This window comes from Haliotis rubra, unplaced genomic scaffold, assembly GCF_003918875.1.
Source record: "Haliotis rubra isolate DU_JTF1 unplaced genomic scaffold, ASM391887v1 Scf255, whole genome shotgun sequence".
In the NCBI taxonomy this organism is placed as follows: Eukaryota; Metazoa; Mollusca; class Gastropoda; order Lepetellida; family Haliotidae; genus Haliotis; species Haliotis rubra.
Window position 1 is genome coordinate 53,459 of NW_025766614.1, and position 17,677 is coordinate 71,135.

Here is a 17,677-nt window from a genome sequence, read left to right on the forward strand (position 1 = left end):
CATCTGTAACCTGCCCTCCACACCTGTGAACTGTGCAATACACCTGTGAACTGCCCACTACATCTGTGACCTGCTCTCCACACCTGTGAATTGCCCACTACATCTGTGACCTGCCCTCCACACCTGTGAACTGCCCACTACATCTGTGACCTGCCCTCCACACCTGTGAACTGTGCAATACATCTGTGAACTACCCAATATACCTGTGAACTGCCCAATATACCTGTGAACTGCCCAATACATCTGTGAACTGACCAATACATCTGTGACCTGCCCTCCACTCCTGTGAACTGCCCAATACACCTGTGACCTACCCTCGACTCCTGTGAACTGCCCTCCACACCTGTGAACTGCCCACTACACCTGTGACCTGCCCTCCACTCCTGTGACCTGCTCTCCACACCTGTGAACTGCCCACTACACCTGTGACCTGCCCTCCACTCCTGTGACCTGCCCTCCACACCTGTGACCTACCCTCGACTCCTGTGAACTGCCCTCCACACCTGTGAACTGCCCACTACACCTGTGACCTTCCCTCCACTCCTGTGACCTGCCCTCCACACCTGTGAACTGCCCACTACACCTGTGACCTGCCCTCCACTCCTGTGAACTGCCCTCCACACCTGTGAACTGCCCACTACACCTGTGACCTGCCCTCCACTCCTGTGAACTGCCCAATACACCTGTGACCTACCCTCTACTCCTGTGAACTGCCCTCCACACCTGTGAACTGCCCACTACACCTGTGACCTGCCCTCCACTCCTGTGACCTGCCCTCCACACCTGTGAACTGCCCACTACACCTGTGACCTACCCTCCACTCCTGTGAACTGCCCAATACACCTGTGACCTACCCTCGACTCCTGTGAACTGCCCTCCACACCTGTGAATTGCCCACTACACCTGTGACCTGCCCTCCACTCCTGTGACCTGCCCACTACACCTGTGACCTGTCCAGCACATCTGTGCATGTAGGCTTCATTCCTGTGTTTCCCATCAACATTGACTTGACTTGATATACACATACCTGTGTAAAGAGGAACTGAGTCACTTTCTGCCTCACCTTTCTGATTTTGTGGAAGTCATGTCGTAAATGTGCTGTTTGGGTTTTCTTCTGTCTTCACCAAACAGGACATGGAAGTTCCTATTTCTAGGTTCAAAGTGATATGTCCTGTCAGACAGAGCCTCCACCAGAGGCAGACTGGGGAACAGTACAGCTTGTTTTACTCTTGCAGAAGTGGTGGCAGTCAATGCAACAACGTTTGAGTGTAATCGCACGGTTGGATTCATTCTGCAGCCGAGTGAGTCCAGGATTCAGCTGAGGCTTAATTGTCAAGAAAGAAATACTAAATGTGGCCAAGGGAAGGAGCCATTAGCTGGTAAGGCCACCACAACCTGTGTACAGATGTAAACTTATAACAAACACCAAAACTTGTGTGAAAAAGTCACATCTTAAATACCATGTTTCAACCACAATGGTTACATCATTGCCCTTAGAATTGTGAATATACGCTGAAGACCCAGGTTCGATTCCCCATATAGGTGCAATGTGTGAAGCCCATTTCTGGTGTCCCCGCCATGATTATTGCTGTAATATAGCTAAAAGCAGCTTTAAACTAAACTCACACATTCTAACAATGCCTATTTATTCTGTGATCAGTGTTTGGACCAGGCACAATGATTCCCTATAGCTGCTATTGCATGATCATGAGAGGCCCTGTAAGGTGCAGCAATGACTGAAGAAGAAGTCCCCTTGGGGTACATATTAGCTTAAAATGTCCATTTTAAAGCAGCTTTAAACTAAACTCACACATTCTAACAATGGATTGGGTTGATGTCTATTTATTCTGTGATCAGACTAAACTACTAAATTTAAGCATTTGGACCAGGCACAATGATTCCCTATAGCTGCTATTGCTCGATAGGGGTCATGAGAGGCCCTGTTGTGTAAGGTGCAGCAATTGACTGTGCACATTCTTTTTCAGAAGAAGTCCCCCTTGGGGTACATATTAGCATTAAAATGTCCATTTTAAATCCTACGACAGTTGTAACTACAGTGCACTCTGTCAAACTCGGACTCTGTCTTTCTAAACGGCGACAATACTCCGAGATCCAGTCTCTGCTGGGCTAGGCAACCAGTGTGGTGGTTTCCAATGGTCAGGAAAATGTGGGGTTTGACTCCATTTATTTCATCGTTGCCATTACGAACGGAATGTTCAGACCCATTCTCATCTGAGAGCTGAACACGTTAATAGAGGTACTGTCCTTCAACATACGATTGCTCACCAGTGACTGTCACGAACGAACGAACAAAAGGGATCCGTACGGGTACCCATGTGTTCTGTTTGGTGGCGGGAAGACTGGGGAGTCTGCTAGCAAGCGCACTTTATCTCGTTGGCTTGTTTCTGTAATTGTTCGGTTACAATGATAAGGTTTACCTCCCCCCGAGGGGTTGAAGGCAGACTGGGTAGGGCACATGCCGCTTTGTTGGCAATACACAGCGGCACTGCTCAATGAAGAGATCGGTTCTGTCGCTCTTTGGAGCCGGCAGAACACCTTCATTCGCCATTACCAACTTGACCGCGCATTCTAAGGATGGTTACTTTCGGTTCGGTCTTTTCGGTTCTCTCCAGTGGAGAGTGACCTGCCACCCGACCAAGTTAGTAACTGGTCACTGGTATCGGTTCTGTGTTCTGTGTTCATTATCACTACGGTTCCATTCATATATTTCATATCACTACATCATTATTAGCCTTACCATCCTTTCGGGTTGGGTCGGGTTTGGGTGTACATACATCCCTTATGTCCTCTTCAAGAGGGCGGGGTCCGTTTTGAGCAGCTTTAACCAGTCATATGCTATTAACCCGTCTTGCGGCGGAATTGGGTCTGAACCCCCACGGGGCACTGTTTGGTATGCCTCTCTTGAGCCGCATGTCACGTGACCAGGTTAGTGTAATGGTGAGCCAACACATGTTCGGCTCGCTTTTAAGCTATTCAGGGGGGATTTTGTATGCGGCTTACAGATTTTCCCTCTTCCCGAGCCTTGGTATTTGGGAGTCTGTGTTAATCAGCTTTGTAGGATGGTGGCCTACACTTACCCTCCTCACGCCGAGAGTGTTTGGTGGGGAGTTTTCACTTTCATTACAATGCATGGCGTTTGTACTCGTTCGATTTCCTCAGAAGTTTTTAGCGAGGCTAATAATTTCTCTGGGTTTTATCGAGGTCCCCACAAGCCCTCTTCCAAACAGGAGGGGTGCATTCGAGCATTAGTTTGCAGTACTTATTAGCTCGACTCCTGGGTTATTGGCTTTGTAGCGTTTAAATTTTTAACGCTTTCCCTACCCTTATACCTCTCGCCACGCTTGTCTGGCTGGGGCTATATTAGGGTAGGGAGTTGTTCGGCATGTCCCCATACATTCCTTCCATTGTAATGGTTGGGGGCGGGGTTTTATGTCATAATTGATTTGAACCAATTGACATATAAGCTTGGGCTCTCTAGTTCACGCCCCCGTCTGATTGACATCAGCGGTCAGGTGGCTCGGTGTTTTCTGTTTCCGTATCGGTTGTAGATTTCACTCCACCACGGGTTTAGTTGTTGCCAGACAGAATGCCACTCCCATCTCAAATATCTTTGGGAGTCTGTCATATGCTTATTTGTACCCCAAGGAGGACTTCTTCTGAAAAAGAATTATACAAACCTGTAGAGGTTATGAATTCTTTGAAGAAAGTCCTCCTTGGGTCTGACTACACCCGCCTCCCCTCATTCTGTCTGACACGTTCAGCATGAAAAGTGAGGTACGAAGTAGACGGCGAGAGTTACCTGTTCTTGGCTGTGTTGGTCCGGTGGGGCCCTGTAGGGGTGGTCTCACAAGACAAAACGAGTTTTTTGTTTTGTAAATATTTTATTAAAAATATAGTTACAACTGTCGTAGGATTTAAAATGGACATTTTAATGCTTATATGTACCCCAAGGAGGACTTTCTTCAAAGAATTCATAACCTCTACAGGTTTGTATAAGTTTCCTCCCTTGGGTACTCTGGAAACCTTTGATTGTGGATCCAAATCCACATCACCTGAATCAAATTTATAGGTTTGTCTGTACCATATGTGCTTGTGTGTTTCACCAAGCTCGGCAGCTGAGACCAGCATCAACTTGGGCTTTCTTCCCACAAAGAGTTGAAACACCATGATATTACTGGAATACTGTTAAAAGTGTGTATCCTACTCACTCACAATGGCTCATTAGGTATGACCTGTTTATATCCTGTATCTCATTTGTTTTGACTCTTGTATGTATTTTTAAAGAAAATTGATATAATGTGTGTATAAATATATTTTTTTAATTGTTTTTGGTAGGTGATGATTGTCGACAGTGTCCATTCGGCTTTTTTAAGAGTGACAACTCGGACTATGGCATGTGTAGAGCATGGAGAAAGTAGGTCTACTATAAATCATTGTAATTTGTCATGTTTAAAGGAGACATCTAACTTTGTTAAATTGTGTCTCATTTATTGTCGACTATCATCTACCATCACACTACATGTATTTCAACATCTTTTCATAATCATTCGGCTAGAAAGGTCACATGGAGCTGTGGTGTAGCCTAGTAGTTAAAGCGTTTGCTCATCACACCAAAGACCCAAGTTTGATTCCACATATGGGTACAATGTGTGAAGCCCATTTCTTGTGTACCCGCCATGATATTGCTGGAATGTTGCTAAAAGCGGCGTAAAACTAAGCTCACAAGAAAGGTCATGAACCTGGCCATGAAATCATGCTGCACAGTGTCTACATTGCTATGCTATCAAACAGTAGTGAATAATGGTTAATTCTCTCAGAAAGGCTCAATGTTATCCTAGGTTTGTTAAATGTAAACATACACAGCAAATTATGCAACACTATCTTTAGAAACTTTTGTTTTTGAAATGCGAGTACTTCTGTCTGGTAAACATGTGCAGGTTTATGTTTTTAAGTGTTTTCAATGAATGATGTACACGTTTGCAGCTGCTCTCTGCTGGGTCTGGTGGAGGGCAGGGCAGGCAGCCACATCAGGGATGTCACCTGCACAGAAGTGGCCGAGGCTTCAACAACTGTAGGTTAGTGTTGAAGTGTTTTTGAGGTTGAGTTCCATCTGGAATTCTCAGAGCACACATTCTAATCGCCAGCACACAATGTCAGCGCTCTGACCCACTCAGCCACCTCTGCTTCCACAAAAATGGAAACACTTTGTGTACCACTCTGACAAGTATAGATTGTCATGGCTCTCACAATACAATTCTAATACAACATGTGTCAGTGAGTTGCTCATCACGCCAAAGACCCAAGTTCGATTCCCCACATGGGAACAATGTGTGAAGCTCATTTCTGGTGTCCCCCACCGTGATATTGCTGGAATATTACTAAAAGTGAAGTGAAACCAAACTCATTCACTCACTGGTTATTGCTAAGTTAAGTTTTTAAATATCATTTTAATGTAGACCTATTCTTGAAAGGGTATTTGCCTACACTTCCTCACAACTAACTGGGTGATACCCCACAATGTAGACTTGTGCCTGCATGTCTACTCTTTGAAAAGTAAAATATGAAGAGTAATGATTTCTCCATGTTATATAACGACAGTTAATAGCAGACCAAGTGAGAAGCCATGTCATGAAGACTTCATGTGCATATATATGTAGACAGATAATCAATGTTATTTTATCTCAATATATCAGAAACATATCTCAATCCTACAATATATATCAACATTTAGTTGGATGTGCAGGATCTGGAAAATGTTCTAAGGAAACCTTGAGAGTTTGACCTAGTTTCTAGCTGGAATGTGAAGTCATTGAGTAAAGTGAGCTTCAGTATCTGTGTTTGTAGACGTGACAACCCTGCCATTACTGTCAAACTTTCTATGATCTAGCTCCACCCCTACCTACCAGACCATCTACGAGGCCATCTACAAGACCATCTACCAGACCATCGACAGGACAATCAACAAGAACCCCCACAAGTAATCCTACTGTACCCCCTTCCATACAGTCAAATGGCACCACTACTGAACCCCCTACTGCTGAACCCCCTACTACTGGTGAAGTTCCGCCCTGGTAAGGCAACCATTTTAAAGTCCCTCCATCATGGTACCTATAATCGCCACTTGTCTTGCTGTTGTCAGGGTCAGTGGGGTAGCCTAGTAGTTAAACAGTTTGCTTGTCATGCCGGAGACCTGAGTTCAATTCCCGCATGGGTACAATGTGTGAAGCCCATTTTTGGTGTCCCCGCTGTGATATCGCCTGAATATTGATAAAAGCAGCATAAAACTAAACTCACTCACTCACTCAATTGCTGTTGTCATATCCTGAAACTGCTATGACTACCAAAGGAGTTTTCGATTTGTTGGACCATACACTCTGTAAAGAGCTCACGGAACTGAGAGCATTTCCTAACATAACTGCAGGGGTGGAAATAACTTTAAAACTATTAGTGTACTCCGGTACAGTGGCACATGTAAAATTACTTGCCCTAAATTTTTCCACTTTACCGGCCGATTTTCTTGTTCATTTTTTATATAAACAACATAATTTACATTTGAAAGTCAACTGGACACCGGTACAGCGTGATATACAAATTTGCATGCCTGACAGAAAAAAACACTGGACTGGGACGTCGGGCGTTGGTTATTCCACCCCTGAACTGCCACAGCAGCCCTTGTTACACTTAAGGGTTAGCCAAGACACAAAGCGACGTGAACTATTTTTATGTGCACTTAAGGCATATGGAGGTTGTTACATAGATTTATAAGATTGTATTCTTAGAAGTATTTGGCAATTATGCATGTAATGTATCAAGCCCTGAAACACTGTAGCAAACACTGTAAACATACTGATTGACTCGGCAAGAACACAAATACTGTATCTTGTCTTCAGGATAAATCTTAGTCCATGATGAAAACAAAACCAGAACACCCATTAATTCAGTACCATAAGGAAAGAATCTGATGACAAGATACAGTATATGATGGTGAATATAACATATCAGTGAATCATCTCCTTTGTTTCAGGGTTGTACCTACAGTTTCTCTTGCTGTATCGCTCCCCTTGATCGGACTCATTATTTGTTTTCTGTGGAAAAGGTGTCAGCCTCTGAGAAACTGTTTACGTAAAGGTATGTACTGCAAACACCCTTGGAGTGAGTCTCATGGCTTGATGTAAAGTAACTGTCGTTCCTTCATCTGCAGCTGTTCAGTAGAATCAACTCTCCATTCATCCATCTCTTCTCAGGGTGTGATTTCATTATTTACAACCTGCACCGGTACATGTTCAAAATGGCTGGTACAGGTTGCCTGTAGTAACAGGTTGCACCTGATGCAGGTAACAATAAATCAACCAACATCTTAAAGCTGTCATTGTATCTTTTAATTGGGAAGTAAGTGGCCGGAAGGAACAAGACTTGAGATTTATGAATAATTCAGGAGTTCAGTATTCATCCCTTCCTTGTAAACAGACCGTCTTCATTTCAGTAGCTATCCCTTCCTTGAGACAGACAATGATTACCAACGTTCAGAGTAACCTGGTTTAGTGATACTACAATTCCAATATCCAGAGTGATCTAGTTTAGTAATACAATAATATATTTATAGCCTGAAAATACTTATACTATTGCTTTCACTTTGATTGTTTCACAGGAAATGAAATGGATGTACCTCTACAAATGGAAATGGAACCTTTAACACCAGGCAGCCCAAACACCCCAAATGGGAGTCAATCTGGTCATCAATCCAACATTACAGAGTGTACTTATGTAACACCCAGTCAGCTTGAGTCTAGCTCATCCGCCCCAGATCAACCTCCGCTTACCGACTCATCATCTCGGACACCATATACTAATGGGTCAGTGTCGTCAGTGCCCTACAACCAGGTTGAACATTCGAGTGCAGGGCCTCATGATGCTGGGCTTGGGTCTGACTCAGATATGTCCAGTTATCCAAGTGGGCAGTCATCCTTGACTGGTCTGAAGCAGGTTATGGTCCCTACAGAGCATGCGACAAACAGAAAGCAGGTGGCACCAGTGGTGGAGGAGACTAGCTGTAAACAAGCAGGTGCTGAGGGTGTTGACACCAGGGCTGATGCTAACAAGCAGACGGTGCCGAAGGTGGCATTCACTGATGCAGGTTCACCAGGTAGGGGGCAGGGTGTTCCTGCCCATCCAAGACATGATCTGAAACTGATCTTACCCCGCCCCACTGACAGCACTGAGAAGAAGAGGCCCGTGGGTAGGGTGACACGTGAGTATGCACCAGCTCTAACAACTTAGAATGTTCCTGGATGCCGTTGTACGTTCTTAGCCCTAAGGTGACCGTAGCTCCCATACATTAACATAGACTCACGATTGTCTTAGCGCAACCTAAGGTGACAGTAGCTCCCATACATTAACATAGACTTACGATAGTCTTAACGCTAATGTGACTGTAGCTCCCATACAGTAACATAGACTTACGATTGTCTTAGCGCTAAGGTGACTGTAGCTCCTATACATTAACATAGACTTACGATTGTCTTAGCGCTAATGTGACTGTAGCTCCCATACATTAACATAGACTTACGATTGTCTTAGCGCTAATGTGACTGTAGCTCCCATACATTAACATAGACTTACGATTGTCTTAGCGCTAATGTGACTGTAGCTCCCATACATTAACATAGACTTACGATTGTCTTAGCGCTAAGGTGACTGTAGCTCCTATACATTAACATAGACTTACGATTGTCTTAGTGCTAAGGTGACTGTAGCTCCTATACATTAACATAGACTTACGATTGTCTTAGCGCTAAGGTGACTGTAGCTCCCATACATTAACATAGACTTACGATTGTCTTAGCACTAAGGTTGTTTTGTACAATGGCACCCTGGTGAACACAAGAGCTTCGGGAAATAGTTGGACTATAAAACCATGACAACCCAGTGTCAGCTGCTGTCACTGGTGTGTTTCACCAGCCTCTGTTTCTGCAATGCATGTTAGAGGTACTCTTGTACTCTGTTTCTGCAATGCATGTTAGAGGTACTCTTGTAAATGTGAGTGAGTTAGGTTTTGTGTCGCTTTTATCAATATTACAGCAATATCACACGAGGTGTACCAGAAATGGGCTTCAGACAATGTTCCCATTGTAGGGAATCAAACCCCTGGCTTTAAAAACAACTAAACATTTGTTTGTAGTTTAAGGAATATTTGAAAATTCTTTTTCAGCCATGGTGACACCAGGTCCAGATCGACCATTTCATTTTCCACGGACACCTGATGAAAACAGTGACAATAGCAGCTCCAATGTCAGTCACTTTCCTAGCCCCACCAGGAACATTCAGCCTCCATTACAGCGTGGAAACAGTTCAGGGGGGACAACCCAACAAGCAGTGGTGCCTCCGCTTGTTAATGTGCAGCCCGATAGGGCGATGGATCCTGCAGATGAGCAGCTCCGAGAAGCAACTCAGAGAAGATAACCGATGTACAGGGAAGAGCCGACCACTAACCAACACTCTGTTCTGGAGACTGACCACAGTGGAGGTTAGGCCATTTTATCAGACAGCATTACAAATCCTGTGGAAAGAGGAACTTGTACCGTCTATGAAGCTGTGCTTAGACATGGACGTTAAACTAATTGACTGACTATGGCTTTTTGTGAACTCTGTGATCTTCATCTTAAAATGGATTTTTTGTCTTTGGGAATATTTGATATTTTCCAGGCAATAAGATAAACAGTGGTTATGAATTTGGACCATCTGAATAATGTTGGATACATGGCCAAAGCAAAGAAGACTATTTCGGTTATTTTGTTGAACTTGGCAACAACAAGGCAATATTCAACATGTCCATTGAATCACAAGGACTTAAATGGCCATTTAATTCAAGGAATAGCTTCCAACATCGTCACTGTTATTCAAAGTGGATTTCAAGAGTCTGGATATGAGATTTGTGAATTCCGATCTGTCATCATTGTGATGACATTTATTGTTGTTTCAAGTCGTTAGTGTTGCCCTATAATCACTTTCATCATCTCTTTCAAGATACAATCTTGTGTATAGTGACTGAGTGAATATAATTTAGCAAAGTTCAGCAATATCATCGCAGTTGACACCACAATTGGGATTCAAATATTTTACCCATTTAGGAAATTGAACCCAGCTCTTTGTTGTGATGGGTGAATGCTTTAACCACTATTCCACATATTACATATTACATAGGATTTGTATCTGTTTCATACCCGATGTGTTCACTGATCAGTAAGTGAACTGAATATGTTTCATTGCCAGTTTGTTTGTGAAGGATGACAACCGACTCCAAGGTTTTGATCCAATTTATGAACCGACTGAAGATATACTTTAGACATAATTTAATGTTGGCAGCTGATACCTTGCCTTGCATGCGCAATGCACATGTTCTGCACGCGCTACCCGTGTCCTGCACGTGCGCTGCCTGCACTACCCGTCTTGTGAGGAACACATGGTTCATACTGACAAAAAATCTCTTTCTTCACATCGATCCTTCGTAGCCTAGTGGATAAAACCGCCAAGCTAGTAAGCGAAGGGTTGCAGGTTCGAAACCAGGAATGGGCACAATGTATTGGATGTTTTCTATATTGTGATATTTTACGGTCGTATTCAGTAATAGCAAGACAAAGTTATATCAATCTTCTAAACAACTAAAATAGTTCAAGTCAAGGGCTGTTCCTCAGAAAATTCCCGGGCAGCGGGCAATTCTGTAGAAAATCCCTGGATTTCTTGGTGAATGCCCGCAAAACTAGAGGTTTACTCGGTAGAAGGAGAACCTGGCGAGACAATAGAGTGACGTCACTGGAGCTTAGGGTGTTGTTTCCTGAACTTCTGTGTTCAGGTAACAACTTTGTTTAAAGTGACCATTGTGTTTCTGAGTGAGGCCACACAGGCAGGTCAGCAGAACTAAATTGTGAAATAGACTCAGCAATTATGGAGCACACAATTAACATGCTAATAATTAGTTGATGCAAAAATTGTTCAAGGCTATATTGTTATCAGCCAGTTATGGAACTGTTACTTCCATGTATACCTCCACCTATTTGCAAGAGAGGTGTTCAGAATATCTCTGTCCTGTCATAAAGATTGAGATATTATCACTCCATCCAGAAAGGCTAAGTGTATACCATAATCAACGTTATTAACAGAAAGGCAGAAGTTTACCAAGAGTCTGGAGGGGCACCTGCTTGGATACTGCATAGGACATTAGGATGTCATTGTAGTACTTCTAAAGAGTAAGCCTGGCCACTGATTATGATGAATGTTCTCTCTTCCTTATCCACTCTTCCACATAGTGTATACTGCACATCTTGTGGAAGGAAGGAAGTTGAGATTAATGTCCTTCTGGAGGAGACTGGATATTTACTACAGTGTGTGTGTGGGGGGGATGTGTTCAGGGGGTTCTTCAACCATATATGATTCAGAGTATGTGTGCTCATCATACACATTGTGTATCTCATAGGTCCTTGTGGAAGGAAAGAAGTTGAGATAATTCTCCTTTGGAGGAGACTGGTTATTTGTAACATCGGAAGGGGGGTGTTTTGATTCTTTGAAGATTAAGTGTATATGTACTGGCAAACAAGGATAAGTTCAGCACAGACCTGACAATTGACCTGTATTAGCATATATGAGTGCCCCCCACTAGTGCTTGCCATTGTTAGCGAGGGGCCCCTGGTTGTCTGCGATCAAGTGTAATGCGATTGGTGAAGCGCATGGCCTGTCTCAGCAAACACCAAGTTTGACAGTGGCAGCTACGTGCGGAATCAATTTCATCGTCATGCAATGCACGTGCACTAGCCAACATCTGCTCTACCTTTCACAAACCAAATGGGTTTGCTCATTGCCATGCACCATCTACTTCTCGTAAACACGTCCACCTTATCCTTCTTTGCCAGTATCTGTGCATATTTGCATGCATGTATTTGTTAAACACAACAGTCAGATATATCAATTTTGGGACTTGCCATTTATGAATGAGGCAGTAGGTGGGAAGTGGTGAAACAAGCTGACTTTTTGGAAGGGGTTGTAAAACATATTTACAGAAAATGAGGAGAGAGGTGATGTGGACAGGAATCAAAATGTGGAGCTTTATGTACAGTCTTAATGTTACTAGGAAGGGGCATTAGTTATGATGATTATGATACTACTGTATTCATTAAACACTAATCATAGCCTTTTGTATTGAGGGCATTATTGATTGTACAGTTTTAGTATTTTTACCCTAATTTTTCAGATGACAAAAGGATATTGCTAGGGTTATGTATGGGTATGTTCGCATGAGGAAGTTCCATATTTTCAACGTGAGCCTGGTCATTTCCCAAAAAAGTTTAACTTAGTATTTCATCTTTACTGCTTGCACAGTGTGGTGTGAATGCCGTTTGAACATTAATTATGGGCACTTCTTTAGCTTTCTAAGCTGTTGCCAAATACAATGTATGCCTTAATTTATTATAGTATGGATAGTAACTGTTGTATACTGCACTCACTCACTCTGTATGGAGAATTGCATGCTGGGATGTATCCATGGTCATAGAAACAGGGTCAGCTTGCTGCCGCCTCTCTTGTCGCCATGATGTACAGGGCACCAATAACCTAGTTAGGTCTCCACAGTCGGACAACTCTGTCATTTATGCCTAGGTAAGGGGTAAAGATGATTTTAACGGGGGGTGACCAATTTTGTACATGAGAATATTTAAAAATTATGCTTAAAAATAATGGGAAGGGGAGGGGGTCATTGATTTTGTACATGATATACAAGGGGGAGCAGTTACTTAGTACATAAATTTGGGGTGTGGGGGTGGTGGTCATTTACATTGTACATGCTTCCGGATTAGCATTAATCCGGATTAGCAGACCTTGTCTTGTGTCAAGACATGTGGGACACTCACGCTTCACTTCACATGGTCAGCGGAAGATCAAACCTCTGTGCGGATAAGTGAGTCAATTTTGTGTTGGTTTGTAAAAGTACAAGTGGTGTACTTGAACGGAAACCATATATCTGTTACAGACAGTTACTTTTATGACTTAGGAGATTTTTTTTTTTAATGAAAATTGACCGGAAGGCAAAGTTTCCGGATATTTGGAGTCCAGGTATCCGGGGTCTCACTGTACACCACTTTTAGTTTTATCCTATATCAAGCTCCCACTCCATATGCTGATATACAGGGCAGCAGACATCAGCCATGAAGTTCCTCATGGCAACTGACTGCTAGACATTGAAAGTGGATGTAGAAATACTTATAAGTAGAATTTATGCCTCAGGACGATGATCACTTAACACTTATGGAAAGACTTTGATTTGGGTTCCATTTGATTGGATTTTGTCTGTTTTCTGTCTGAGGCCAAGGTCACCATAAGTCACATGCATGGTGAACAGCTACCGAATACATGTACCGGTAGTCATTTTCATTCATAGATTTAAAGCAATTAGTGATATTAAATACCTTTATTTGGTAGCTTTCATACTCTACTCTTGTATCAAATGCCATTGATACCTTCAAGCTCATTTAATTAAGTGTTAATAAGTGTGTTAGAATGTGGAGAAGGTTTTTTCTCTGACATTTTTAACTGGACTCACAATTCACTCATTCATATGGAAGATATTTACATGATGCAAATATGCACAATGTCCTTCCAACGGATTTCCAAATTCATATTCTGTGCATCCCCCATTTCCACAGCTGTGTTCTAGTTAAAACAAGTGTGCACTATATTCAAGAAAATATAGTAATGTTGCTAAATGTCAAGGTCACATATGGTCATAAATGTAAGGCCCACATTCTTTCCAGTTCATATGATAACAGAGTTAGTTTAGTTATATAACTTCATTATTTGATATGTTGCTTTTAGATCAATGCCATATTTGGAGTTTCAAGCACAGTAGTGTTAGTGTATCATAATGTCCTACATGAAGACTTTAAACTGACATTTCTGAGACAGGCTGTGGGTACCATGTGATGGTCACAGTCAATATTTGATGTTGAAATATGAGTTTTTCAAATGAGATGTTGGGGTGTTGGAGCTTCTTCTGGTTCTACCACAGCTGTGTTCATAGGGATTGCTGTTGCTCAGAGTTTGGATTCTGTAAAGTAACTAATATGCATCTCTGTTTTGAGAGACATCTTTTGTGATACACTGTCACATAAGAGGCGACTAACAGGATCGGGTTGTCAGGCTCGCTGACTTGGTTGACACGTCATGCTGTTGATCACTGGATTGTCTGGTCCAGACTTTAATTTTTACGGACTGCTGCCTAATAGCTGGAATATTGCTGAGAATGGTGTTTATCAACAAACAAACATGCTGTCACAATAAAGATACATATCATAAAACCACCGTGTGTGACTTTCAGTGATAAAGTGAAGTATCTTTTTCATCCTCAAGTTTCATTAGCTCATGTTTGTCAGTTTGGCTTCTAAAGCTAAAATGTGATGATAGGTCTGTGAATCTCCTTCATCCCCATGGTGCTCAAAGCTGTCACGATGGCTGTTTTCTGGCCAGTAGGTCTTCATTTCAATTCCTAATTTCTGTATATATCATTCACAGGATTGTTGTTTGCTATGATGGTGTCTGTTATCTACCCTTTTCAAATGTGACAGATCAAAATTGATGTCATAGTTCTTTCCCTTAGTTGTTCTAGGATCTGTGGATCAAGGATGTACGTTGATCCTTCTATAAATTCAGAATTGTGTCTTGCATTACCATCTTAAGCCCTGACAACCACCCTCACTGTCAACATTTGAACTGATGTGTGAACTACTAGACTTGGAGCTGTATTTCAAGAAGCTGTCTGTGCCTTTTTTGGTCAATACTGCACATGTTAGCTGCTGGTTCACCAATTGGTGATTAATTCTGGATGTTACCATAGTTTAGTGGGTCCTGAGGGAGGTCACTTAAGACAAGAATCAGTCTGTGAGGGAGATAGTATTGGACAATTTATCAGTTCTACCTGCTTTTAGAATACATAAAATGCTTTTTAGGATTCTTTTTCAGTTTTAGATGTTTAAGCTGTTATTTAGATTGATGTACTTCAGATGCATGTGTTTTGTTTAAATTGTATGTATATATATGAACATGTACGAAAATAACCCACTGGTATTGGAAACTCTGAGCTAGATAATGGTTACACTTTTTGTGAAGTTTCATGACTTTGTATGGCTGAATTGTCTCCAACATCCCCATTTTTAAAATATTTTCTTATGGAAACAGGTTGTTGAATTTGGAATAGCAGATTATATGCCCCTTGTATGTGAGTGATAGATGTAATACACCAAGCATCAAGAAAAAAATATATATTATTATTATTATTTATTATAGGATATTTATATAGCGCACATATCCAGGCAACTAGTGCTTGCTCAAGGCGCTGGTATTTTTTCCCCTCGATCATTGGATGTCCATCTCAACGGCACATCGTGTTGTCAATCTCAACTCCCTGGGGAGTATGCAACTCTTGCAGCCACTAGGTGCACCGAGTTATTGCGGCTTTCTCATCCTAACGAGGTACCCATTAACAGCTGGGTGGACTGGGACATATAGTCACAGTACTTTGTCCCAGTTCACTGCACGTTGCTGTACCTGCAACTGGGTGTTTGCACGTATTCATGTTTCCACCATCTGGTCATATACCAACAGATTCGTGGATTCTTTTAAGTGCACAGGGTTGTGTACTGTACACTAGGGGTTGTGACAACACTGAAAGAGTCTGCACACAAAGTTGACTCCAAAATTTTACAGCCGGTCACAGGTGGGCTCGATCCCGACACCTCAGCCTCGCTGGATCACTAGCCTGGCACCTTAGCCAGCTCGCCCACCGCGCCGTCCGGTAATTCCTCACACCTAAGGACATCGATTGCAACACGGCAACTAATGTCTCTAATTTTTTGTGGTTTACGTGACTAAACATGCTGGTAAGCATCATATTTACCTAGAAATATAAGTTTTATTGACGACTATAAGATTCTAACGTTGCATTATGCCATATGGTTGACCTTACCGGCGTTCTGACGACATCGCTTGCTGTCCGGTAATTCTGCACAGCAACTGATGCGCATAACATCCAGCTGGAGATCCGAAGTATGGGAGCGTATTAGGGCCAGATTATTTTCAAAAATCACTTCATCAATGTAAGGAAGAGTGTTTCATATTAAATCCAATTATAAATAATGAATAAAAAAGTATAAAAGTCTGAAGAAAACAAATTTTCATAAAACTGTCAATTTATCTGTAAATTACTGTTATTTACTTACCTTTAGTGATTAAAAGCCAGGCCCTTGTAGAAATGTCCCAATTTCAAGCATAAATGTGGTAGCAGACGATGTTTACCTTCCATACGGAAGTATGCTATTGCAGCTGCGCAGAATTACCAGACGCTCGGAATTACCGGACTCGCTTGTATATAAAAATAATTCCATCTGATCAGATAATGAGTATTTCCACATAACAGGGGTCCAGATAATTGTTCAACATCAGTTGTACATACTCTTTACTTTTTCAATACAGCAGTACTGGAAAACCTGAAGAGTACATTTAGAGTACAGAATGGAATTTAATGGTGTACCAGTAATCTTGTGTTCCATTTCATATATACACCACAGCATTGCTGCTCTTGTGTAAACAGGTCAATAAACAATAAAACAATACTTTTTCAGATAATACGTCTGAAAATGATTCAAAGACCATACACCATTGTTGTGGCGCGTTTCTGCTACGTTTTCTAAATTTTGACATAGCATTTGAGTTATGCCTTAATGTAGACAGGAACAAAATATCAAACAGTTCCTTTGTGATCGCATATGTTTTTTAATGGCTTCCATTTTTTATGCTGTTTTGGTTTTAGACATTTTAACTACACATTTCCTCTTACAGCAGCATGTGCCATTTAATGTTTTTGTTCTACACACAATAACACAACTAGCTAAGCCCGATGGGATGCTGTGTAAGGGGCCTTTGATGTTTGGTGATATGACTGGTGTTACTAGCTCAGCCTTTGATGTTTGGTGATATGACTGGTGTTACTAGCTCAGCCTTTGATGTTTGGTGATATGACTGGTGTTACTGGCTCAGCCTTTGATGTTTGGTGATATGACTGGTGTTACTAGCTCAGCCTTTGATGTTTGGTGATATGACTGGTGTTACTAGCTCAGCCTTTGTCTTTGTTCAATCCAGATCAGTTTTCATGACACTAGTCCACATACTTTACTCTAATACTACCAGTGTGAGAAATAGCCACTGGCCAGTGGGCCAGTAAAAATCCAGCCGGGCCATTAAATCTCCACAGTCACTGGTCCGACTGGCTAGTGAATTTGCATGGGGTCATTTTGTAAATATATCACTCTCCGACTTAAGTTATAATACACTTCAAAATAATGCGAGATAATGGCCTGATAACAATGTTCATCATAGTAGCAGCTTAACAATGAAACCCGTGTCATGCCGACAATATCCTATTCGCATCTATGTTTGTAATCTTTTGCTTAGTTTCTACATTCACATTTCGGGCTAGTGAATTACTTAGTGGGTTACTAACTTTCAGGCTTAGCTAGCCAGACTGGCTAGCAAAATCTGGAAACTATTTCACACACTGAATACTGCTATCATCAAAACTTACCAAGTCAAGTACTAATGTTTTGTACACTGAAAAATTATT

General features: G+C 42.0%; 1 protein-coding gene across 1 annotated transcript; it reads left to right on the top strand.

Moving 5' to 3' along the window:
* The first annotated feature begins 1,240 nt into the window (after nucleotides 1-1,240).
* Nucleotides 1,241-9,995, top strand: LOC124279690 (mucin-5AC-like). The gene is made up of 7 exons (XM_046715523.1): nucleotides 1,241-1,379; nucleotides 4,357-4,435; nucleotides 5,005-5,096; nucleotides 5,909-6,092; nucleotides 7,046-7,149; nucleotides 7,670-8,269; nucleotides 9,230-9,995. The coding sequence occupies exons 2-7, from the start codon at nucleotides 4,416-4,418 to the stop codon at nucleotides 9,478-9,480; spliced, it is 1,251 nt and encodes a 416-aa protein (XP_046571479.1). The 5' UTR covers nucleotides 1,241-1,379; nucleotides 4,357-4,415; the 3' UTR covers nucleotides 9,481-9,995.
* The last annotated feature ends 7,682 nt before the right edge of the window (nucleotides 9,996-17,677 follow it).

Coding starts and splice junctions, on each gene's coding strand:
- LOC124279690 (XM_046715523.1), top strand. CDS start 4,416: ATGTGTAGAGCATGGAGAAA. Junction 4,436..5,004: donor ATGTGTAGAGCATGGAGAAA/GTAGGTCTACTA, acceptor ACACGTTTGCAG/CTGCTCTCTGCTGGGTCTGG. Junction 7,150..7,669: donor GAGAAACTGTTTACGTAAAG/GTATGTACTGCA, acceptor ATTGTTTCACAG/GAAATGAAATGGATGTACCT.